This window comes from Lepidochelys kempii, chromosome 12 (assembly GCF_965140285.1).
Source record: "Lepidochelys kempii isolate rLepKem1 chromosome 12, rLepKem1.hap1, whole genome shotgun sequence".
NCBI classification, from domain to species: Eukaryota; Metazoa; Chordata; order Testudines; family Cheloniidae; genus Lepidochelys; species Lepidochelys kempii.
Genome location: NC_136391.1, coordinates 41,772,104 through 41,797,603, shown reverse-complemented (window position 1 = coordinate 41,797,603; position 25,500 = coordinate 41,772,104). Strand labels below are relative to the sequence as shown.

Genomic DNA, 25,500 nt, shown 5'->3' with positions numbered 1-25,500 from the left:
AGCTATAATCCCTCATCCCCGTTGAATAGTCTGCCAGCCTCAAATGACAGCGCAGAGCCTCGCTGAAGTGCCTCATCCTTTTGCCAGATGAGTTCTAAAGTTGCATTTGTAACATTGTGTTATGAGCATTTTGCACTACAGCTGGGGCCTAAAATACTTATTTCATTGAGAGAGCTGCGAAACCATGGCTCACTGCAAGATGTTACTGTCCTGCCGCTGAACAACAGGACTATTCATTAGCTTGCCAGCTCTGTATAGGCCAGAGACCGTGCGTAAAATAAGGTGTCCTGTGTCACAGGTTTTTATTGAGTGACCAGGGAAAATATTGAGCTCCCTGAAATGAGAGCAGCAGCATTTTTAAAAAAAAAACTACTACCAAGAATTGCTCCCTATACCCATGCTAGGGTGAGAGGCCTAGGGCAAGGTGTTCATAGATTCATAGATATTTAGGTCAGAAGGGACCATTATGATCATCTAGTCTGACCTCCTGCACAGTGCAGGCCACAGAATTTCACCCACCCACTCCTGCGAAAAACCTCTCCCCTATGTCTGAGCTATTGAAGTCCTCAAATCGTAGTTTAAAGACTTCAAGGTTCAGCTAGGAATCATTTGGATAACTCCCAGCAGCCGGTTCCTGAAACTAAACCAACAGCTACTGAGCTTCTGCATGCAGGAAAGGGGCACAAACTTCAACCAGGGGGTCTCAATGTTTAAAAAGTTTGGGTTTTCTCCCATTACCATGGCACTGGGCTGCAAGCTGGCTCCTACACAGGGACATTGCATCCTTTCTGCTCTAAACATACTGCAATTCCAAAGACCCTCAGCTCATCTTTAAATCAACCCGTGAATGGTTTATGTGGTACAAGGACCTCCTATAAAAGGTCCTTTGCTTTTCGTATTACTGGCTAAAGTGCTCATTATTCAAAGCAGGGCATACGGCCAGCAGTGACTCAACCAACTGCCTGTGCCATCCCTCCAGTAGAAACAAAGTCCTTGGAGAGGTGTGAAGATGGCTTAAAAAGTAAGGCCCAGCTCCACCAAGGTATCTAGGCTCTATTGAAATCAGTGGATGTTGGGAGGCTAAATAGCTTTGTGGCTCTGGGCTTAACTTTTTTAGGAAAAAAACCTTCCCTGAGCTGGAAGGAAGCCTACTCTCTAATGCACCACAGGTAGCACTGACTTTGCCCAATGCTGGAGTCAGGCTCTTACTTCCGGCTTCCCACAGCTGCAGGATTCCAGCTCTGCTGTTTTCTTCAGTCTAGTGCCAGCCTTGACTAAACCCTCAGCCTCTGACTACAGGCCCTATAATTACAGAGGAAATACTTCAGAAAATCTTTTCTTTTCATGATTGGACTCAATGCGTTCCAAGGGGGTTTGGCCTGGGGCACCGTCAGCTGCTAATGACATCCAGAAGAGGCTTTTAGCGGGCAAGTTAATTGCCAGACCACAGTCCGACTTGACTCACTACTAGCGTGACAGTGATGTCATGCCTTGTGCTAGGGCAGCGATGAAAAGCGACATGAATTCCAGTTAGTTTTCTTGCCAACTGCCACTGCCTTCCCGTGGCTGGGGGGGGAGGTGGCAGAGAGTCTGAAGTAGAACTGAATCAAATCACCAAGCCCTGGCATGGCTTTTTTGACCCATTCTTAGCATGATGATAGATTGGGCCAGGATAGGCAGCCTTAGTGCAGAACGGTTGCACCCCATTCTAACCCTCTCCAGCTCTCGTACAGGGAAAGGGGGGAGAGGTAAGTTTGCAAATTCTGCCGACTATTAGATTAACGGAGGGGGGGAAAATCCAGTCTGAATGGCTGAACTAATTTGCGTCAGATCCTAGTTCCCCAGGCCTGAGTCCTCTTGTAGCAATGGGGCTTGAGGCCTTTCTATTTTTCTTTCCCCCTTGGATCGTCTGCCGCTCACCTAAGTGATGTCCTCATGCCTAGCACCACCATAGTCTCACCACACACACGCTGCACAACCAGCTTTGGCAAGACGACGGGCTGGTCCAGGGCAGCACTACCCCCATCAGGACATTACACTCCATGGAAACGCTGCCCCAGTTAAAGCGTCGGCTTTCCAACAACGCCCAGGGCACAACTTGTCCATCCTCACTTTCAGGGAAAAATGTGGGTTACCCACAGGAGCAGGCTCCAAATCCATCCAGCAGCTGCCTGCCCTGCTCCAGCACAACCTCTCGGTTAGCAATGTCAGCGCTTCGGGGCAGGGAGCATCATTCCTCTGTCTGTGCAGCACCCAGCACAACGGAGCCCCAGCGGCACCGGCTGCTTCCCCGTCTCCAGGGGATTTACACTGAAGCTCACGTCTCCTGCTTGGGTTCCTTGCTGTGAATGATCTGGGCCCCAGCCCTGCCGCAGAGCCAGCGAGCACAGGCTTCCACTGTTACAGACACAGCCAAACTAGGAGCCCAAATTCTGCACATAATCAGCCATTTACACAGGCTGTGAAACCAGCGGTGGCAGGGCCCCCTAGAGAAGCAGCATCAGAAGCCACTGCCATGGGAATGGCATCCTGAGCCAGCTGGGCCCCCTAGAGAAGCAGCATCAGAAGCCACTGCCATGGGAATGGCATCCTGAGCCAGGCCTTTTCTGAGCTGCTGGTGGCTCCTATTTAGCTATGTGGCTGACACACCCGTCTCATCATCCCTGCTGCTTTCCCCAGCTCCCAGCCTTTCCCCAGAACATTCCTGGCTGGCTTTCCCTTGGTCCTTCCCCTCTGCCTCTGAACCCACTTTCCTTCAACTGCTCCCAGCCTGAATGTCGCCCACTCAAATCAATACAGGCTTTGCTCTGGACATGCCAGCGCCACAGGGACCAGAAGAAAACAAAGGAGTTTAGGACACTCACCAGTCAGCAGGACGGTGCAGCTGTAATGACCCAAATTGCTGCTTAAGGGCTAGAGCTGATTGGCTGTGCCAAACTTAAAGAGTCAGCCCCAGGCATGCTGGGAAAAAGGTTCCTATAAGAGCCCAGCCCCTGCGGGGGGAAGAGCTAGTAGGGAGCAGGCAACTACAGCGAAAGGGATTGTGACTAAACTGTGCTATAGTACCCAGCATTGATTTAAATATGGGCTTTCCCTTGTTATTTGTCCATTTCCTCCCCCTATCCATCTCAGTCTCCTTCTCTTGTCGCTGTACTTAGATGGGCCTTTCAGACCGTCCGCCATGCTTCTGTCTTCACCAGGTTCGAACCACTCCCACCAGGCTCCTTTCTGTAGCATCACCTGCCTTAATGAGCCTGAAACCGCAAGAGCAGTAAATACTGCTTCCGGGTACGTGTGCAGTCCTGTCTGTGCAGCCAGTGCCCTTCACACACCCCTGTATGTCAAACCCAGCACACAGATGGTGAGCTCCTCGGGGCAGAGACCTACTTTGCATGTATTTTCTGTGAAGCACCTTACTTACCGCTGGGTGCTGTGAACTACTCACACGTATTGCTTCGTGTGTGTGCTTTGCAGCCAGCACCGTGCAGCTGGACCCTGGCTGTGGCCACTAGCTAGTACCAGCTCCAGACCGTCATTACTGCTCATACTTCTCTGGGCCGAGCCCTTTGAAGGCAACGTTATTTTCCCACTGTGTCTGAGTTCTGCTAGGGACCTTCCAGAGCAGGTGATGGGATTAGTTCCCCTCCCCACCTACGCACACACGCCTTCCTCTGGCTCTGGTTATAAAGGGTTTCTTGCATGTGTGTACAATGAGGAGTCCGGGGGTTAAACTAATAGCAAAAGGGGAGGGTAGGAAGTGGGAAGATGTGAAATACAAAATTAATCAAGGAGCCAAAGGACGTGGAGAGACGAAATTCATGAATTGCCTATAGCCCAAGGCTAGAAGCCTGGGTAACAGACAAGAGGGAGGGGAATAACATTTATGGGCATCAATTCAATCCAGTTGGTATTACGGGACCTTTGTGGGATGATTCACCAGGTGAGATTTTGGTGGAACTTTTAAAATCAATGATGATAACCTGTTTAGGAAGGATCAGTGGTCAGAAGGGACGGAGGAATGGCACTCTATCAAAAATGACATTACCTGTTTTCAAGCCACTGACTGCTCTGAAGAAAATGATCTTGAATATTTATGGCTTAATGTCCTAACAGATAAAGCACAAGATGGGGTATTAGTTGATGTCTGCTGCAGACCACTAAGTCACCCTAGGGAACAGGGTGACCGCCTCCCTTACACACCTATCTATGCATACTAAAAAAACCCTTCATGAGCGGGGGCGGGGGGGGGGGATTCAATTTGAAAGACATATGCTTCAGGTTTCATGCTGCCAGTACTAAACCAGTCTTGGAATGTCTAAACATTATAAATGAAAATTTCCAAACTCAAAGAGTTTCAGCCAACACAGGGGAACTTTTTATTAAACTTGTACTAACAGATAAAGAGGAACTGATCACGGAACTAAAAGTTAATGGTAGCTTAGGTACAAGTGATTATGACTTGGTCGCATTATAATGTGCAAGCAGAATAAAGTCTAGATCAGTAATATATATAGTTGGTGCTTTAATAGGGCCAATTTCACAAAGTTGAAAACAATTAAGAGCCCAATCAGTTGGAAAGAAGAATTTAATCAGAAAAATGTAATGATAATTGGGAATCATTTAAGAACACACCTTACTAGATGCCCCAAAAAGCCACAATTGAGGAAGAAGGCCATGCTGGTTAAAAAATGGACCTGGTTTAGAGGGGAAGTGAAGCCTGCAGTAAAAAAAAATTAAAAATATCTACAAGATGGAAGAAAGGAGAAGTTGATAGTAATGAATATAAATCAGAAGTAGGGAACTGTAGAAAATTAATAAGGGAAGCCAAGGGACACAAGGCGAAATCAGCGGCCAGCAGAGTTAAGGACGAGAAGTTTTTGAAATACGTTAGGAACAAAAAGAATCCAGATAATGGCATTGGTCCATTACTAGATGGAAATGATTGCATCATCAATAATAATGCAGTAAAGATAAAGGAGTTCTCTGCTGTATTTGGGGGGGAAACAGATGATTTGGTCTCATCATATGGTGATAACATTCGTTCCATTCCACTAGTCTCTCTGGCAGATGTTAAAAAAGCTACTAAAGTCAGACATTTTAAAATCAGCCAGTCCAGATAACTTGCATCCAAGAGTTTTAGAAGAGCTGGCCAATGAGATCACTAGACTGTTAATGTTGGTTTTCAGTAAGTCTTGGACACTACAGAGGTTCCAGAAGACTGGAAGAAAACTGCTGTTGTACCAGTTTTTAAAAAGGGTAATCAGGGTGACTTAGGTAATTACAAGCCCGTTCGCCTGACATCGATCCCAGGCAAAATAATGGAGCAGCTGATCCAGGACTCAATTAATAAAGAAGTAAAGAAGGGTAATGTCATTAATGCAAAGCCATGGCTTTATGGAAAATGGACCCTGTCAAACTAACTTGATAGCTTTTTTTGATGAGATTACAAATTCGATTGCTAAAGCTACTAATATGGACATAATAGACTTAGACTTAAGCCAAGGTGTTTGACCACAAAACATTTTGATTAAAAAACTAGAACAATATAAAATGACCATGGCACACATTAAATGGCATAAAAACTGGCTAACTGATAGGTCTCAAAATGTAACTGCAAACGGAATTGTCATTGAGTGGGTGTTTCCAGTGGGGTGCTGGAGGGATTGGTTCTTGGCCCTGCGTTATTTAACACTCTTAACAATGACCTGAAAGAGAACAGAAAATCATCACTGCAGATAACACAAAAACTGGGGTCACAGTAAATGATGAGGAGGCCAGTCACTGAGTCAGCGCAATCTGGATCGCTTGGTAAACTGGGTGCAAGCAAACAATATGTGTTTTAATATGGCTAAATGTAAACACCTGGGAACAAAGAATGCAGGCCACACTTACCCTGGGTAGTAGTGACTCTGAAAAAGATTTGGGAGTTGTGGTGGATAATTAACTGAACGTGAGCTGCCAGTGTGGCCAAAAGGGCTAATGCAATCCTGGGATGCATAAACAGGAATCTCAAGGAGAAGTAGAGAGGTTATTTTACATCTGTATTTGGCACTGGTGTAACCACTGCTGGAATCCTGTATCCAGTGCTGGTGCCCACAATTCAAGAAGGATGTTGATAAATTGGAGAGGGTTCAGAGAAGATCCACAAGAATGATTAAAGGATGAGAACATATGCCTTGTAGTGACAGACTCAAAGACCTCAGTCTATTTAGCTTAACAAAGAGAAGCTTAAGGGGTGATTTGATTACAGTCCACAAGTAACTACACAGGGAACAAATATTTAATAATGGGCTCTTCAATCTAGCGACACAAGGTATAGCACGATCCAATGGCTGTAATTTAAGCTAGACTAGAAATAAGGTGTAAATTTTTAACTAGGAGAGTAATTATCCATTGGCACAATTTACCAAGGATCATGGTGGATGCTCCATCCCTGGCAATTTTTAAGTCAAGGTGGGCTATTTTTCTAAACGCTTTGTGCTACGTGTTATTTTGGGGCAGGTCTCTGGCTTGTTGATACAGAAGGTCAGTCTGGCCTTGGACTCTATGAATGTCTGAAATGGGAACTTGTCACTGTTCGTGCTCTGCAAAGGTCCGGCTGTGTTATACTGTCTGGATTTTTCCAGCTGTCTTGGGAGTCTCCTGCCCCAGAACGCAGTCACTGGGTGGGCATTTGGTGGCTGTGCCGCAGGTCTGTGAACGGTAGAGTTGCAAACAACCCAGCTTATCGCTCTGGAATATAAAAAAGCCAGTGTACCACCTTCCCATCAATTACAGCCTTTCAGGAACCATCAGCCTCACCTCCGGCAGGGCAGCGGGGAGGAGGGCTCCACTGCTTGCTGGTGGTGGAGTGCAGGCTCATTCACTGCATACATGGCCCATACAGACACTTACTCCCCAAAAATGGGCATGTGGGTAGCAACTAAAATCTAGGTCCCACTCCAAGCCCTCTGGGCACATTCCAGGATGGACCAAGGAAAGCAGGTGGGGTGGGGGGTCTCTGTGGCTGACATTGAACTGGTTGCTGCTGGGGCACCTGAAAGCTTTTCTCTCCCATGAACACTGCAGCTCCGTGTCCTTAAGCAAACTTGGCTCTTGGCTGTATTCCAGGCTGAACGTGTTTAACTGTCAAAGCCGCTGGCCCCTCCTCTCCATTCCGTCCATTTACCACACTGCCCTTTAGCCCCAGAAAGGGCCTGGCCCTCAAGGCGCTGAGGACAAGGATCTTCAGCAGGGAAATTGCCCCAATGCTCCCACCCTTCCCTTAGCTGCAAAATCCTCCCCCAAACAAGCCACCCAACCCTGCTGCAACCACCATCCAAATACTAGCTCAGAACTGCCAACCATTCTTGGACTCCATCAAGTGTCCCAACTCCTGCTGTCCCAGAAGCTAGACCTAACTCCTCCACTACACAGCCCATCAGTGCCGGCCCTTGTTCCCAGGGAGCAGCAGGAGCTAGTGGACTCGGGGTGGGGAGACATTGAAGGCCTGCAGTCTAATGTGCCTCAGATACTACCTTTGCTGTGGGGTCCAGGGCCCGCGTCTCTGCAGGACCTCAGGTGGATGACACTCTCCTATGGGCCAACAGATGATCTGTTCATTTGCCCAATGCTATGGGCTTAGGCAGCATCAAGAAAACTGCCCCTAGTCATTTGAGGGGCAGCTCTAACTCTCCCCTTCCACTGCAGTGGTCCAGATGACCCAGGCTTTCACAACGGGGCACTGTCAGCCTGAGGCTGCTGCAGTGTGTAGGGGTCTAACTATCCTAGCTCCTGGAGATGGGGATGGGAGCCTCCTCACCCCGACATATAGGTGATGCCAGAACCATCTCTCCTCTCCGAGCAAGCCTAGCCGACCAGCCTCCATAACCTGCCCTTCAGGGGATGGGGTTCATGGGATGCCCTTCAGGGGATGCTCACTTCATTCCACACAGCCTCCCTCTGCCCTTCACCAAGCCCCTCCAGAACAGCAACGAGCAAATGCACATGCAAGGCCAGCTCCAAGTTCTGTTCCACCCTAGCAGTTCAGCTCCCAAAGCCTCCCTTTGCAGGTTAGCCCCTGCTGGCTCCAGGCCAGGACGGTACAGTGGAGCAATGGACAGCCGAGGATCAGGGGGTGGAGGATTTATAGCAGCACCCAGAGGTCCCATAGTACTAGGTGCTCTACAGACAGGAGTTAGTAACATTCCAGGCTGCTCCGTCCAGTGCGACAGAGCAGCCCCCCACCTTCTCTACAAAGCCCCTGCCCAGCACCAGTCAGGGGAGGGGAGGGTGCAATGCAGGCTCTACCCTCCATCTCATGTCCCACACGCAGAATGGCACCGGAAGAGTCCAGCTGTCCCTGAAGGCACTCAGGTCCTACAGTGATGAGGGCAGAAGCTGCTGCTGGTGCCTGAATTCCCCATGCTGGGGCCATAAACACGTGCTGCAGTTTTTAGACGTTTCCTTCCTACTTCCATGACTTTACAGTGCATTCTGCGTGCCCGAGGGGGCTGTGCTCTGCTCCTTGGGAGCATCCCCCCCGGGCCCCAGCTGCCCAGAGAGACGGGGACAGAACCAGGGTTAAATTCAGCAGGAGAAGGCAGAGCAGAGGTCCAGTAAATATTTTCAACCCCCCGGGAGTTTTTATAGCATCTTGGGGATGGGGGGTGCTCTGGGAAATACTCTGTAAGAATTTAAGCCCTGGACAGAACCTCTCTCTTCACAGGACTGTAGTGATCTGCCACCTTCACAGAGTCACAAGCAAACCCCCAAGCAGCTGCTGATCGTTTATTGCACAAGAAATTGGCATCACTGAGGCAGGATGGTGCAGTACAAAACTATCGAGGTTACTGCTCAAAAGCTATTGCAATTTGTTGTATCCATAGACTTTGTTATATACAGCTATGTACATAGATGCTCTCACATGCACGCAGGGGCCCGCCCCCCACGCACACACCAACACCTGGGCCATTGCTGTTCTCAAGCCTTGGAAGGGTGAACTCCCTGTGGCAGCAGCCTAGGTCAGCAGAGGTTGTAGAATAAGGAAACAGCATCAAGGCAAATGGCAGAGAGCTGGATTCTGCCCTCACTTTCATCAGCGTAACTCCACGGGCTTCTGATCTCCACCACAGTCTGTGACAGAAGAATCAGGCCAAGAGTTCCCACTTGAACCCACAGACCGAGCGAAGGCCACATGAGCTCTTCACATGTGGGCACTCAGCTGCCGCCCTCAGGGCAAGTCTGGAGGGGTCACTGCTTAAAAAAGCTACCTGCTCGTTTCAGCAGCGAAAGAGCCCATTTCACAGCACTCAGCTGCAGTCGCTGCCGAACCAGAGCGAGAGAGAACGGCGCATTGTCGGTACGAAACATTAGCGAGCCTCTAGGATCCTACTGAAGAGCATCACCACCACCTAGCAAGACATTCCATTTAAATAGTTAAATAACGAGCCCGGGGGGCCACAGGCATTCGCAAACCAAAGCACGCAACACAAAGCACAGGCCTATGCCCAGCCTGCCCTGCCTCACAGCGGCCCTCCCCACTGGTCACTCCTTCGGGGCAGAGTTCCCAACCTGTACAGAGACAAAGGGTCCCATGAGTTGCTGCACAATGGAAAGGAAAAGGGCACCCCATGGTCATTGGGTGGGAAGTCAATGGGAGTTTTGCCATTGCCTCTGTGGGGGCAGGATTGGGCCCATGGATGTCACTACCCTGGACCACCTGAGTAGGAGTTTAAGCTACTTTATCGATACACCAGGAAAAACAGAAGTGAAAAATGACACTTAAAAAGCAGTTCTCTGTTCATTTGACTGCAGCTAATTCTAAAAAGCTCTGTCCAGCGCTAGGCCCTGGCAGGAGCTCCCCAGACAGAAGTGCCCACCCAGCCCTGCGTCTCAGGCCGTTCCGAGCTCTGGCCTCTTGTGGTTGCAGCGAGCAGCCTCAATCCAAAGGGACGCAGGGCCACAGCTAAACGGCTCTGTGGCACTAACAAAGGAAAGACACACCGCAGGAAATCACTGGGTTTGTTCCGAATTCTCTGCTTTTCATTCATTCATTCGAGCACGTTCAATGCCCGTTTTCCAGGTGGCAGAGGTAACACTTGCACACACTTCTTTGGTGCAAGGTGGCTCGGGGAGGGGGAAGGTGTCTTCACTACTGCCCAGCCTTGTGGGGACACCGCCGTCTCTCAGGGGGTCCCTGCTGCAGGCCCAAAGACCCCAAGGTCTGGAGCTCAGACACTGGGCTGCAGTTGGACAGCGACTGGAACTTGTACAGAGTCCGCCCCCTGGGAGGACACCACGTGGCAAGGGGCCAGCGATCCAGTCCCCTCCCAGCCATCTGCTTCATTCCCCCTCAGTAGCAGCATATGGGCGGGCTCTTGGGTCCATCTCCCCCCTTACACCTTGGGCTCGCTTTGGAGGTGGGGGGGCAGCTCGTCTGCCATTGGGCTGCATTGGCACAAGCCTAACACAGGAACAAGAGTGACAGACAAACTCCCAGGGAGGGAGGGAGACAAACTGCTCAGTGACAGGCGCTCTCTGCCCGCCATGAGAGCGAGAGCACCCAGCTTGCAGCCTGCTCCAGATGCTGCTCTGCCCTGGGCCGTCCGGGGGATGCTGGGGAAGGAGCAAGCTCCATTACTCCTGGCCAAAGCCTTCTGTCTCCTCAATGGCATACAGCAGCTTCTCCTTCAGCTGTTCATAGCTCTTGTAGGGAGGAAGATCCAGGCGATTAAAGCTGGCGAGAAAACAAAGACTGTCAATGTAGTGGCAATTCCCGCCTCCCTCCCCCACTCCATGCTCTCCTGAGGCAGGGGCATCTCTCTGCTTTCTCAGCCATGCTCCGGGGCTGCATTTGGAGATGCATAAGCTGGTCCCAGCACACGGAAGTTGTGGCCACATCCCCTGCAAAGCCCATGGTGGAGCTGGTTTGAGAGGAAGCAAGGGGCAGCCCCACACAGACTGCTTGGATTCACCCCCACCTGCTCCAAGAGGAGTGAGACTCACCAGGTGTGACTCCGGGGCAGCCACGTCTCTTTGCCAACTTTATCAATACAGAACTTCTGCGGCCCATTACTGCCTGTCAGTCACAAACAGAACAACTTATTACGTTACAGGAAAGGAAACACAAAGCTGGAAAGGACACTTCATGCAACATATAGCTAACCTGTGGAATTCACCGCCACAAGATCTCATTGAGGCAAAGAGCTCAATAGGGATTTATATGGGTAATAAGATTACCCACAGTAACACTAACTCGGATAAACATTTCCCTTATCAAGTATTACAGCTCTTTTGCTCCAGGGCTTAAGCCAACATTACCTGCCTGGGATCAGGAAGAAATTTTCCTGATAGGTATGTTAGTGCATAAATGGCCACTAAGGGGTTTCTTCTACCTTCCTCTGAAGCAGCTGGTACTGGCCACTGTCAGCGACAGGATGCTGGACTGGACAGACCATTCATCTGGCATGCTATGGCAAAGATGGGCTACTGGTGGCAATCCCTTAGAGATCACCAAACCCGACTAGAGAGCGGGACTAACAGCTCTTTCAACAGCTCCATATAATGTGCAGGAAGAAAAACTTATCCTGTGGGATTTCAGTCTGAGGGACACATGCTGGAGGTCTCCTGCTGTCAGGGTGGAAATGTCCCTGGAGTTTCTAAAAATTATAGACAATTTTCTAACTCAACAAATATTGCAAACAGCTCAGGGTAATTCCAAGTTAGACCTCATTTTGATATCTGAAGATGAACTGATCACTGAATGAAAATGAGTGGTTGCCTAGGTGAAAATGATCATGATGGATTACGTTTGTTACGAGCAAACAGTCCTGATCAGTAATACATATATACTTTGGGCTAAAAGTTGAAAATCATTATGAGTAAAAATGATTAGGAAGAAAAATTTAAACAATTTAAACCAAACATGAAAGGTAATTGGGAGTTGTCTACGAAAACTTAACTAAATACCCAACAAAACACAATTTCACAATTACAAAGGAATGCTTCTTCAATTAAAAAATATCCTGATTAATAAGAAAAGTAAAAACAGAACTAAAAATAATATATAACAAATGGAAAAAGAAGGAAGTTGATAGCATTGACTATAAATTAGCAGTGATGAAATGCAGACTATTGATAAGGGAGGCTACAGGTATCAGTGAAAAAATCTATGCCCAGTAGGTTTAAGGACAATGAAAAGGAATTTTAAAAAATACACTAGGAACAGAAGAAATCCTAGCAATGGTATACGTCAGTTAACAGACAGGGATGGTAAAATTATCATTGATACAGATGAGGCAGAAGTATTCAATAATTATTTCTTTTCTGTATTTGGAAAAAAGCTCCATGGAATAGTCACAGCTTATAGTAATAATGGAATACTTTCTATTCCAACAGTAACAAGGGAGGATGTTAAATAGCAACTGCTAAGTTAAACATTTTTAAACATGCAGGATCAGATAACTTTAATTCAAGAGTTTTAAAACAATTGGCTGAGGAACTCTCTGAGCCACTGATGTTGATATTTAACAAATTTTGTAACACTGGGGAAATTCCAGGGGACTGGGAAAAATGCTAATAGGACAGTATTCAATAAGGGAAAACAGGATAACCTGAGTAACTATATGCTGACTAGCTTTACATCAATTCCATGAAAATAATGGAAAGGCTGATACGAGATGCAATCAGTAAAGAATTAAATGCCAAACAGCCTGGTTTTATGGAAATTAAGTTTTGTCAAACAATACTGATCCCACTGTTCGATGAGATTACAGGTTTGGTTGACAAAGGTAACTGTGTTGACAGACATCCTTCGCCTGCTGTAAGGCATTTGGCTTAGTACTGTACAACATTTGGTTAAAAATGTGAGAGCTGGGGGGAATTCTGTCCCTTCTATGGGCCTTGGCTTACTTCCCTGCCTTTGTAAAATGCTCTGAGATGTACAGTGGAAAGGCGAGTATAACAGTCACAACACTGCCCCCCTCTACTCCCGGTCCTTCCACACCACTGGACTATCACGAGTCTCTCTCCTTTATTCCCCCTGGGGCAGCTGGGGATAAATACCAATGAGCTCTGCGAATCCTCCAACTGGTAGACGGCAGGTCCCTGTAACGAACTGTAAAAGCCGGATTCTCTTCTCATTGTCCATCTCCTTAATCACCTGAAACCAACAGAGTAGATGCAATGAGACCAGGATTCTGCCATCACCCGTGTGCTCCTGGCTTCAGCAATGGGGTTTGGGGGCAGCATCTCTTCCTCCTGCCTTTGTGGCACCTGTCCAGCTCCAACAGGAAACCAAACTGCAAAACACAGAGTGTCCCCCAGACGCTGAGGCTGCAGGATCTAATCTACAATCCACAGGGGTGCGGGATGGGAGTAGTGCCCAGCCTGAGAATCCTCAGGAGAGATGACCCCGGCCCTGAGAACGCAACAGGAGCCGCTTCTCCTGCTGTCCCTCCTGGACACGGGCTTTACCCCACACTGCCCCGGCTGAGGGCTAGTTTGCTCCCGTTCCGTTCTGACCGCTTACTAAAGAGAAGAGGCACCTGAACTGGGGCTGCTTTATTTCCAGCCTCTTTTGCCACCCTCTCTCATCCTGCCTCCCCCAGAGCAGCAGCTATTGCTGGAAACAGGCTGACCACTAAGTGCTGCCTGCCGCCCTGGGCAGCTCCGGAGCCGCTGCCAGCCAGGACCAGAGCCCTCGTGCTGGAGACGTGCTCGGTTTCATCTCACTCTGCTGGAGGCTGGCGAGGCGTGGCTGATCCTGCCTCCCAACCGCACTCCCACTCGCTGACCAGGGCCCAGGTGCCATTCAGGCTCACCTGCCAGAACCACTGGATCTGCTTGCTGTTCTTGGTGTAGTGCCGGTAGATGGTGTTTTTCTGCCAGTCACTCATGTCCATCTCCTGCATGCCGCAGAGCATCAGCTAGGGAACCAGGGGACAAGTCAACAACCGAGCCACAGACTCTCCCCCACCCGCACTCTAAGCGGGAGAACGGCTGGAGGGGCACATGCACCAATTTCTCCAGGGTCAGACTAGGCAGCAGGGTTCCAGTTCCGCCCATGCCCCGGGCACTGGAGAAGTCAGGGGCATGGCAGGAAGTCTCCAGCTCGATAGAGGCCAGCCCGGCAGTAGGTCACTTGCTCTACAGGCCCGACAACTTCCAGCAGATGGCATGAGAGCTTGTGCCCAGATAATGTCCCCCAGCCAGTGCAGCATTTCAGGAGCAAAGTTAAATACAAACTGTATTTTTACTGGGCCCTGAGCCAGATTGAGGGGTTCTTGGCTATTAGCTGGCAGCCCCTCCTGCCCCAGCTGAGGCTAGGACCTCTCTGCTGTGGGACAGCGAGCACCAATGCTCGAGACTCGCCCAGCCAGCGTGCTGAGACCCAGCACTCCGCTGACTCACCTCGAGCTCCTTCTCATCAAAGTACCGCAGCCACTCCAGCGGCGCCACCTCATTGAAGCCATCCAGGAAGGCCTTGGTCTGCTCCTCCACGCCCCGCGTGAATCTCCAGTCTGTCAGCAGCCTGCGAGGGCAGACACCACACGTCACGCACCCCGGCCAAGCCCTCAGACATGGTACCTGCAACCAATACCCAGAGCCCTGCAGGATCCTGCTGGCCCTGCCTTCTGAACCTCTGGGGCCAGGAGTGGAGCAGACGTTCCTGGCCAGCAGCAGGGCAAGTGCAGGGGAGAGGAGCCTGGCAAATTCTCAAGGTTCCTCCCGATCCTTTCTTGTGTTGTGCTCCTTCCCTCCAAAGCCCAGAGCGGTGGCTTTCCAAGGGCCTGCCGGCAGAGGGCACTTTGGGAACAGAGACCTGCTGTCGTGGGCGCGCTGGCAAAGCCTCTCCAGAAACCTGGCCTGGCCTGGCAGCAGGGATGCACCAACTCGAACCGGGTTTGGGGGATTCTTCTGCTGCCTGGGCCCGACTCAGCACTGAACCAGCAGCACCCAGAGCTGCGGTGGGCAGGCAGCCGAGCAGCTGCAGCCGCAGGGCCTGGGGCAGAGGGAAATAAGAACCTCTCCCAATGCCCTACCTCCCCTCTCTTGAAGTGCTGGCAACACAGCCCCGATCACCAGAGCCAGACCCCAGACTGAGTGCCCACCCAGCCCATCTCCTCATGCCTGCTGCCCATGTCAAAGCCAAAAAGCCCCAGGAGCCGTGCCATGCCCCCAAACCCCACACTCCATGCCAAGGTTGGGGGAGCAGCAGACCATCTAGAGCCCAGGCACTAGTACTTACATGATATACTCTTCCTTATTCTCCTCCGTCACCCGGATACTCTCCCCTCCTTCCTTCAGCTCGTGTGTTGTCACCTTGCCCAGAATCTCCATGTCCTGGATGAAGTACAGCTCCAGGCCACACTCCTCCAGGCTGTTCTCCCTAGGGGAGCAGCGACACAAGGAACATTAGCCTGGCTGCACCCAGCAAGGCCTGGGCACGGCGAGATCTGGCAGGATGGGGGCCGCAGCACTCCCCACGGGGCCCCTGGGGTCACTGTGACCAAGCTGCATGCCTTGACATGGCTGGCTTTTCCGCAGCTGCTTGGACATTTCACCGGCTCATGTGCAGGCGTTGGTGGGTCTGATACACCAGGCCCGAGGCAGGATCCTCAGCAGATCAAGCCCTGGAGTGTGGCCAGCGTGGGCAGAGACTACCTTGTATGGGGACTTTGCCCCATCACCCCTAGAGAAGCAGGGCCTCTGGGTCAAGGCTGGGGCTGGCAGGGGAGAGGCACTGACTTGATCCAGACGATAGAGTTGTAGAACTCAGGGTCGATGGATTCCAGGTCCTTCAGCGTGGGTCTCTTGTTAAGCATGCGTTTGTAGAAGGGGAGCGTGAAGCCAGTGTCAATGAATTTTCCATGATACAGCGCCTGTGTGGGAGAGAACACCCCGGTCACAGGCTCTGGGTCCCAGCATGGCCATGGAGCACAGCTGGCAAGGGGGACAGGTCCCAGAGGCTGGCGACTAGGTAACGGGGTGGAGAACGTGGCCCCTCATGATGACACAGCCCAGCCCTGAATCCCAAGGGGGGCAGCTCTCTCGGGAGCACAGGAGTCCTGCCTGCAGCGCTGGGCGTGCAGAGCACCCAACTTCCCTCCCACCCCCCAATTCCATGGCGTCTCCCTCTCCCTTCACAGCTCTATTAAGAGCACTTGTTTAAACAGCCCTGCTGTGGCCGCCCTGGATCCTGGCTTCCAGGAGCCTCAAGGCAAAGGCAGCCAAAAACAATGCAGACACTTGTCTGGAGCAGCCCAGCAGTGATTAATAGTTGGGGGGTTTATGGGGATCCGGCTCTGCTCCAAGCAGAGCCGGGCGGCTGGGGGAGACCTGGGAAGAACGTATCCATTTTCTGAGCATGGCACCATGGAGGGCCGATCCCAGAGCAGGGATACTCTGAGCCCCAGGCCATGGAGAGATGAGGCTGGGCTCAGGCCACCAGAGACAGGGGGAGTCACGCTGGGGTTTGAGCAGCTGGAAAATCTCACATTGTTGGGGCTAAAAATAGTCCCCAAAGCTGCAGATCAACTGGAACGCTGAGGTGGCAGCCAAGGAGCTGGGCACATCCCCACAGTACAGCTGGGCGAGGCCCCGGGAACCTCCTCTGACACACAGACCCTACCCCGAACATCCCCCCGAACCTCCTCCGATACACAGACCCCCTCTCTGAACATCCCCCCCAAACCTCCTCCGATACACAGACCCCCCCTCTGAACACCCCCCGAACCCTCTCCGATACACAGACCCCCCTGAACACCCCCTGAACCTCCTCTGATACACAGACACCCCCCCCGAACACCCCCCCAAACCTCCTCCGATACACAGACCCCCCCCGGACAACTCCCCCCCGATACACAGACCCCGCCCCCGAACATCCCCCTGAACCTCCTACAATACACAGACCCTCCCTCTCCGGCCACCCTCTTCCCCGAACCCCCTCCGATACACAGACCCCCCCCCTCTGAACACCCCCCCGAACCCCCTCTGATACACAGACCCCCCTCTGAACACCCCCCGAACCCCCTCCGATACACAGACCCCCCCCGAACACCCCCTGAACCTCCTCTGATACACAGACCCCGCCCCCGAACATCCCCCCGAACCTCCTCCAATACACAGACCCTCCCCCTCCAGCCACCCTCTTCCCCGAACCTCCTCCGATACACAGACACCCCCCCCTCTGAACATCCCCCGAACCCCCTCCGATACACAGACCGCCCCCTCCAGCCACCCTCTGTGCCTCCTCTGATGCATAGGCCCTACTGCGGCCCCACAATACACGCCCCACAGAGAAACCCTTCTCACCACCCCCACAGATGCAGACCCCAGAGCCCTGCGCCCCTACCCCACTCACAGTGCACCCTGACCCCCAAGCTGTTCCTGAGGCTGCAGATCTGGTGGAGCCCACAGTCCAACCAAGCACACGGCTCCCCCAACAAGTCCTGGCCTCTGGGATGGAGCCACCTTTGGTGCCATCTTTGCCCTTCGCCCCCAAGTCGAGGCTGGGCCCCGCAAGCGACCAGCTGCTCCCCCAGCACAGAGACCGGCTGTTCCTGTACATCTCGCCCGGGCCAGCCTGCCCTGCGGGGCCCGACCCTGCCAGCGACCAGTGGGGAGCTGCTGGCCCTCCAAGGAGCTGGGGAGCTGGGCGGGCAGTTCCCCCTCCGGGGCCAAGGCTGGGAACATTTTCGGGTTTAAGTGGCTGAGCCCCGTCCAATCCCTGCCCCTCGTCCCCACTCTGCAGCACCCCCGGCCCCGCCTCCCCTCCTGACCAACTGGCTCCTTTCTCCCCCCAGCCCTGCCAGCGCCCCGGGGCGCTCACCATAGCGATGAAGCGGCCGATGAAGCGGAAGTAGGTGAGGTGGTCGGGGTTGATGGAGGACGCGGGGTTGATCTGCAGGCAGTAGTTGTTCTTCCCGGCGTATTCGAACAGGCAGTACATGGGGTTGAGCACCTCGTGGGACAGGAGGAAGAACCATTCCCTGGGGAAGGAGAGAACAGAGCGCAGTGACGGGTGCTCGGCACCCCCAGGAGGGCAGAGTTGCAGCTGCTCCACTCCTGCTCTCCAGGCAGCAGGACCAGGGCTCCGGGGGGCAGCGAGCAGGCGGGTCTGGGCCTACTAGCCCCTGCATACAAGAGCTTCACCTGGGGAAAGGGAGCAGCCCAGACACCTTCACTCGGCCTGCGCATGCCGTCTGCTGCAGCACACCCCCAGCCCACCAGCCCGTCTCCGCTGGGTGCAGACTGAACAGGCCTGGGGGAGACGGGGGGCCTCACTAGCCCATGTCAGCCTCCCCCCAAAGGCAGCTGCATTTCAGCACTGCTACATGTAGCCTGGGAAGCATTTTAGGAGAGAGCAGCATGACAAAGTCTTGGAAAACACCCCAGTGACCCTGGTGCACCCAGCACTCACTGGCATCGGCCCTTGGCCTGGCAGAGATGCCAGGGGCCCCAAAGTATCCCTGTACTATACACACACACACGTCTCCCTGCCCAGGTCTGCACACTCCCACCAGCCACACACACCTGCCTGCTTGCCTGTCCCCACCACACTCACTCACACCCGCCCACACACCTGCCCACCCCCAGTGCACCCATACCCACGCCCAGAGCAGGGACACCCGCGCCCCCAGGCCTGCCCGCGCCCAGAGCAGGGACACCCGCGCCCCCAGGCCTGCCCGCGCCCCCAGGCCTGCCCGCCCCCAGGCCTGCCCGCGCCCAGAGCAGGGACGCCCGCGCCCCCAGGCCTGCCCGCGCCCAGAGCAGGGACGCCCGCGCCCCCCAGGCCTGCCCGCGCCCACAGCAGGGACGCCCGCGCCCCCAGGCCTGCCCGCGCCCACAGCAGGGACGCCCGCGCCCCCCAGGCCTGCCCGCGCCCACAGCAGGGACGCCCGCGCCCCCCAGGCCTGCCCGCGCCCACAGCAGGGACGCCCGCGCCCCCCCAGGCCTGCCCGCGCCCACAGCAGGGACGCCCGTGCCCCCCAGGCCTGCCCGCGCCCACAGCAGGGACGCCCGCGCCCCCCAGGCCTGCCCGCGCCCCCCAGGCCTGCCCGCGCCCAGAGCAGGGACGCCCGCGCCCCCCAGGCCTGCCCGCGCCCAGAGCAGGGACGCCCGCGCCCCCCAGGCCTGCCCGCGCCCAGAGCAGGGACGCCCGCGCCCCCCAGGCCTGCCCGCGCCCACAGCAGGGACGCCCGCGGCCCCCAGGCCTGCCCGCGCCCACAGCAGGGACGCCCGCGCCCCCCAGGCCTGCCCGCGCCCACAGCAGGGACGCCCGCGCCCCCCAGGCCTGCCCGCGCCCACAGCAGGGACGCCCGCGCCCCCCAGGCCTGCCCGCGCCCACAGCAGGGACGCCCGCGCCCCCCAGGCCTGCCCGCGCCCACAGCAGGGACGCTCGCGCCCCCCAGGCCTGCCCGCGCCCAGAGCAGGGATGCCCGCGCCCCCCAGGCCTGCCCGCGCCCACAGCAGGGACGCCCGCGCCCCCAGGCCTGCCCGTGCCCAGAACAGGGACGCCCACACCCCCCAGGCCTGCCCGCACCCAGAGCAGGGACGCCCACGCCCCCCAGGCCTGCCCGCGCCCACAGCAGGGACGCCCGCGCCCCCAGGCCTGCCCGCGCCCACAGCAGGGACACACACCCACATACGCATGCCTGCTCACCCCCCTCACATGCCTGCACACACCCCCCAGCCCAGAGCACACACACGCGCAAACCCACATACCCCTGCCTGCCCCCAGAGCACACGCACGCGCCCTTCCTGAAATGGATCTGACTGTCTCTGCCCCCTCTCCCCTCATGAGCCTCGTCTCCCATGGCTCCGTGCAGGGCACACTGCCCCTTCCTGGCTCGCTAGCTCCCTGGAGAAGCACAGGAGAGGCGCATGGTCCTTGCCTTGGTCCTCCCTAGCAGCTCAGGGAGACGAGTCGTCCTCCAACGCAGAGAGCGCCCGGTATCCTGTCCGTGGTTCTACCCTGTGGTAGAACAGCATGACGTAACCTACCATAGGGTAAAACCACTGGCAGGACACAGAGAGAGACACAGAGAGCAGGAGCCCACGGCCCAGGGATGGGAGCAGGGTCACCGTGGAGAAGGAGGAGTTGGGGCGTGACAGACACAAGGACACCAGGGAGCCAGGGGGGAGGGAGGGAGGAGGCAGGGAGGGAGGAAGAAGAGTTATAGCACCAAGCCAGCCACCCAGGCAGAGGCAGGCTGGAGCCAGCAGTGTCACAAGCACCTCCTCTGGCCGAACGCCGCACCACGAGGCTTTCCTCAGAGCCCCCGGCCCCGGGGCACAGGCAGAGCCCCCCACCCCCGTTCCCCAGCCAGAGCCCTCTCCCCCCCCCGTTCCCCAGCCCCGGGGGCGCAGGCAGAGCCCCTCCCCCCCCCCGTTCCCCAGCCCCGGGGGCGCAGGCAGAGCCCTCTCCCCCCCCCCCGTTCCCCAGCCCCGGGGGCTCAGGCAGAGCCCCCCCCCGTTCCCCAGCCCCGGGGGCGCAGGCAGAGCCCCCCACCCGTTCCCCAGCCCTGGGGGCGCAGGCAGAGCCCCCCACCCGTTTCCCAGCCCCGGGGGCGCAGGCAGAGCCCCCCACCCGTTTCCCAGCCCTGGGGGCGCAGGCAGAGCCCCCCACCCGTTCCCCAGCCCCGGGGGCGCAGGCAGAGCCCCCCACCCGTTCCCCAGCCCCGGGGGCGCAGGCAGAGCCCGGCGTCGGGCCCTCTGGCTCTGTTTTGTTACTGCGGTGCACACAAGGTACAGGCCATTTCTCGTTAGGACCCAGCAGGGGATGTGCCCCAGGCTTCTCTGAGCAGGGCCCTGGGAGAGGAACACGAGCCCGAGCTCAGCCCTGTGACAGCCCCGAGCCGCCCCTGGTGCCCTGCCGATGGACTCTCTGCTCAGCAGGACTCACCTGGCGATGCCACCGTAGTCCAGCCCCTCCTCGCCGCGCATGATGATGTACAGCCGGCGCCGCAGGTCATAGGGCTTCATGTTCATAATCTACGAGGGGTAAGAGATGGGACTCGTCACCCACAGAGGCCCATCGCATAGGGACTGCCCCGATATCCAGGGGCAGCCAGGCTCCTGAATCCCTGGACCCTACTACAAGTCCCCTTTCACAGGCCCGAGCTCTGCATGCGGCCCTCCCCTGCGCAGGGACTCACCTGCTGGAAGGAGTCCTCAAAGAGCGTCTGCCGGGAAACGCTGATCTTCACGTGGCTGGGCAGCGCGTTCGACTGGAATCAAACACAGGCACTGGGCTCAGAGTCAGCACAGCTCTGCCCTCCCACTGAGCCTCCCGCACCCCTTCCAGCCGCCCCCAGCCTGGCTGAGCGAGAGGCTGTCCTGATCCTCCCGACTCCCCCTCCCCTAGCCTCCGTGCCCCACTCCCCCGTACTCACATGACACAGGAAGCGGAACTGGTGATATTTCCAGCGAAAGCTTCGGTCGTAAGCCCCAGGGGAACCCCCCTGCTTATTCCTACAGGAGCAAACACATGGGCCGTGGATGAGAACCCTCCCACCCTGCGCACTGGCAGAGCCACCAGCTCCAGCCAGGAGAGCTCCCTCACAATACAGCAGCCCCCACCTGCTCCGTGGCTGGGGACTGGCCAGCCTTGAACAGCCGGGCACTAGGGGACCAGAAGCCCGGTGTGAGCAGGCCCAGCCGCCCGAGGGCATCGGGTGGTGGGGAGGCACAACCACCAGCCATCGGTTACTCGGCCCCAGGCCACCCTGAAGGTGCACAGGCCACGATTCAGAGTCCTGCACAAACAGCAGCACTTGGCATCTTCCCAGCACCTCGGGAGAGCCTCACCCCTCCTGACGGGGGTACGTGTGAGTGGCCCAAGGCTGCAGAGCAGAGGACAGAAGTGCCAGGTCCCAGCTCCCAGCCTGTGTGTGAGCCACCAGGCAGCACGCGGCAGCGAATGGAGGAAGGGCCCTGGCACGGAACATCTTACCCAGACTCAAAGCCGGGGCGTGGGTCTTTGAAGGTGGTGGTGCGAGTGTTGTGATCCACAAAATAGCGCACCCCCTCGCTGGTGTATTTCATCTCCCAGCCAGGCGGCAGGGCCGGCTCCTGGATCATCCTGCCCAGCACGAGGAAAAGATTACTGGACACAGGCACACTGGGGGCAAGAGAGTCCGGTTCCCCCTGCATGGCCTGCTCCTACACACACCCCTAGTCTGGGAACAAGTGCAGCTCCTGGCCCCCAGCCCCTCACTGCTCCCCTAAGCCCCAGGCGTCTCCTTGTAGCTGCAGCTCTGTCCCGGCTCCCAGGAATCCCTTCCATGCTGCAGGACTGGCAGGGGCCTGGGAGGCACCTGGATCAGCCCTGGGCCAGGAGCCCTGCACAGTGTGATCTCAGCCCAGGAGATGGACTCCAGCTAACACTGCGCTCAGCGTCTCCCAGGAGAAGGGCCCAGTGGGGAGCGCAGCACGGCACCGCACCCCCAGGACCCACTCTCTGGCTGCACTGGCCCAGCGTGGGGCGGGAACTCAAGCACAGAGCCACGCAGTAGGAGGGGGCACGGACCTCGGAGGGCCTACACGGGAAGTGCCTCCTCTTGCCCAAACCAGCCCTGAGTGTTCCCCTGGCGTGGGGGCCTGGGCCATGGCTGCCTCCTAGTCTGGGGCCTGGAAGATGGTCGCAGACGAGATTCCCAGGAAAAACCAGCATGCCCCCTCCCCCTGCTTGATGCTTTTGCCCCCTGCCGGCAGGCGTCTGTCTGCAGGACTGCTCCGGGGCCACGTCCTGAGCTCTCAGTCGCCGGAGTCACTAGCACAAAGCTCTGCTGTGGTTTGGGGCCCGCGCGTCAGAGCGTGACCTAGCCAAGCAAAGGTGGCTCCCTACCCCTGTGTGCGAGGATCCTCCCACTGGGTGGTCCGTGTGTTGTGGTTCACGTAATACACTCGCCCGTTGTCCTGCCTCTTTTCTAAGAGGGAGAGAGAGAGAGAGAGTTAACCTGCCCTCTCTGGCCCATTCACGCCACTCGCGTGGCTCTGCACTAACCCAGGGGGAGCACAGAGCCGGCCTCAAAACTCTCAGGGAATGGTGAAGCTGGAGTCCCGGGCGTCGACAGGCCTGATCCCTGCCAGGGGATGCAGCGACGTGGCTGCAGCGTGGGCGAGCCAGGCCCGAGATGACCAGGGTGCGGGTGGGCTGGTGCCGCCCCGCTGAAGCACAGGCTGCCGCAGTGCCGGCACTGGTACCCGAGCTCGCGGGGGGGCATCTCCCTGCGCTGCAAGCGCACCCGGGGCCCACCGCACACAATATAGGCTGGAAGCTGAAAGGGGCCTTTTGTAACTCTCAGCTCCCTGGGATCGCTCGGGCCAGTGCTTCTGGGGCCCCCCGCTCCTTGCGAAGGGATGCCATCCCCTGCCCCCGCAGCCCGGCTCTAGGGAAAGTCATCGGTCTAAAGCTGGGATAAAAGGAGCATGAGAAGGAACAGCAGCAATTAATCACAACACCCCGCAAAGCAGAGTCCCCCCACACTCCGCGGGCTCTGGGGCTTGACACAAAGCTCAACGCCCTGAGCATTCAGAGCTGGGCCGGGCTGGGCTGGGCTGGGCCAGGGCACAGAGAAGCAGAGATACAGGATGGCCGGCTTCTGGGAAGAGTGCTACAACTCGCCTTGTCCTGCCCCAGGGGTGTCCACACACCTCCGACCCCCGTGCTGTATGCGCCACATACATCCCCTCCCCTCACCTATATCCCTTCCCCCCAGCCGCACGCACCCCCCCCACATCTGTCCCACCCCCGCTGTACGCGCCACATACGTTCCCCTCCTCCCCACCTACATCCCTCCCCCTGGCCGCACGCACCCCCCCACACGTCTGTCCCACCCCCGCTGTACGCGCCACATACGTTCCCCTCCTCCCCACCTACATCCCTCCCCCTGGCCGCACGCACCCCCCCCACACGTCTGTCCCACCCCCGCTGTACGCGCCACATACGTTCCCCTCCTCCCCACCTACATCCCTCCCCCTGGCCGCACGCACCCCCCCCACACGTCTGTCCCACCCCCGCTGTACGCGCCACATACGTTCCCCTCCTCCCCACCTACATCCCTCCCCCTGGCCGCACGCACCCCCCCACACGTCTGTCCCACCCCCGCTGTACGCGCCACATACGTTCCCCTCCTCCCCACCTACATCCCTCCCCCTGGCCGCACGCACCCCCCCCACATGTCTGTCCCACCCCCGCTGTACGCGCCACATACGTTCCCCTCCTCCCCACCTACATCCCTCCCCCTGGCCGCACGCACCCCCCCACACGTCTGTCCCACCCCCGCTGTACGCGCCACATACGTTCCCCTCCTCCCCACCTACATCCCTCCCCCGGCCACATGCACCCCTCACCCCACATCCCTTCCCCTCCCGACACATGCACCGCGTACACACCCATGCCCCCCCACTTGCATCTCTCCCCCCGGCCGCATGCACCCCACACACACGTTCCCCCCCACTGCATGCGCCACCTATGCACCCCTCTTCTCCACCCACTCCCATGCCTCCCCCATCCACTCCCCGGCTGCTTGCACCGCATACCTGCCCCTTCCGCCCATCACATGCACCCACAGCTACAGCCCTCCCCCACTGCATACACTGCCCACCCACATGCTTCTCCCCAGCGCGTACATGCATACCCCTCCACTGCGTGCACAACCCCCTCATACAAACACACACCTCCCTCAGAAACATCCACTTTGTACATAAAATACACCCGCCCCTTAAACTCCCAGGTGTGCACAGACCTCCCCCATCCACACCCACCACATACGCCTCCCCCACACCCACTTCACCCCCCACCTACTACCTAACACACAGACCCGCCCCCAGAGTTCACAAACCAACAGCCTGTCCGTGTACACACACACACCAGCAAACAGAGAGCGCTCTCCATGTACTGCTCTCCTGAGCCCTCCGTACACTCTATATGTATGTGCTCCCAGTATACTTCACTCCCCCCTGTAATCACTTTGTCTCTCCCCTGTACCCAGACACACTCACTGCCCGTCTGCAGCGCACTGTCATGCCTTGCACACTGGTCCCGAAACACACAGACACGCACACCCCACACAACTGACCCTAGCCGTGCTGCACGGAGGCCCTGCACGCGGGCACTCCCCAAGGCACTGGCCTCTGGCCCTCCCACTTGCTCTGTCTGTGCATTCTGGGCCGCCAGCCCCAGCCTGCTCCTGCCCAGACTACAGGGAGGAGCTGCGTTTCCCCAGTCACGGCATTTGCCCTGCTGCTTCACTGGAGAGGCCCAGCTCCTGGAGCGGCAAAGCACGCTGAGCGTGTGGCCCTGCTCACCTCCCACTCAGTCAGCACCTCCAGCTCCTGGGAGCTCCTCACCCTCCCACTGCCCTTCGCTGCACCAGAGGCTGAGCTGGGGAAGCAGGACACTCCCGGGGGTCCCAGGCACCTCCCGGAGGGTGGCTCCAGCATAGCGCTAATTGGAAGCAGGCTCCCTTCCCCCTCCCCATCAGGATGCTAAGACAGCTCGTGTTCGCTCCC

The 25,500-nt window shown here is 56.5% G+C and overlaps 1 protein-coding gene across 3 annotated transcripts in view; it reads right to left on the bottom strand.

Annotated features, from left to right (window-relative positions):
- Positions 1-8,755: 8,755 nt before the first annotated feature.
- Positions 8,756-25,500, bottom strand: part of WWP2 (WW domain containing E3 ubiquitin protein ligase 2) — a 93,635-nt gene continuing 76,890 nt past the window's right edge. For all 3 annotated transcript variants that reach the window (XM_073308344.2, XM_073308346.2, XM_073308347.2), the window contains 13 exons: positions 22,832-22,913; positions 21,938-22,066; positions 21,378-21,456; positions 21,141-21,212; positions 20,888-20,976; positions 17,813-17,972; positions 15,730-15,863; positions 15,230-15,370; positions 14,392-14,512; positions 13,803-13,907; positions 13,045-13,141; positions 10,987-11,059; positions 8,756-10,717 (listed from right to left, as the gene is read on the bottom strand). In XM_073308344.2, the coding sequence (XP_073164445.1) occupies positions 10,618-10,717; positions 10,987-11,059; positions 13,045-13,141; positions 13,803-13,907; positions 14,392-14,512; positions 15,230-15,370; positions 15,730-15,863; positions 17,813-17,972; positions 20,888-20,976; positions 21,141-21,212; positions 21,378-21,456; positions 21,938-22,066; positions 22,832-22,913 (1,382 nt within the window). In that variant the 3' untranslated portion in view covers positions 8,756-10,617. The remainder of the gene's footprint in view (positions 10,718-10,986; positions 11,060-13,044; positions 13,142-13,802; positions 13,908-14,391; positions 14,513-15,229; positions 15,371-15,729; positions 15,864-17,812; positions 17,973-20,887; positions 20,977-21,140; positions 21,213-21,377; positions 21,457-21,937; positions 22,067-22,831; positions 22,914-25,500) is intronic.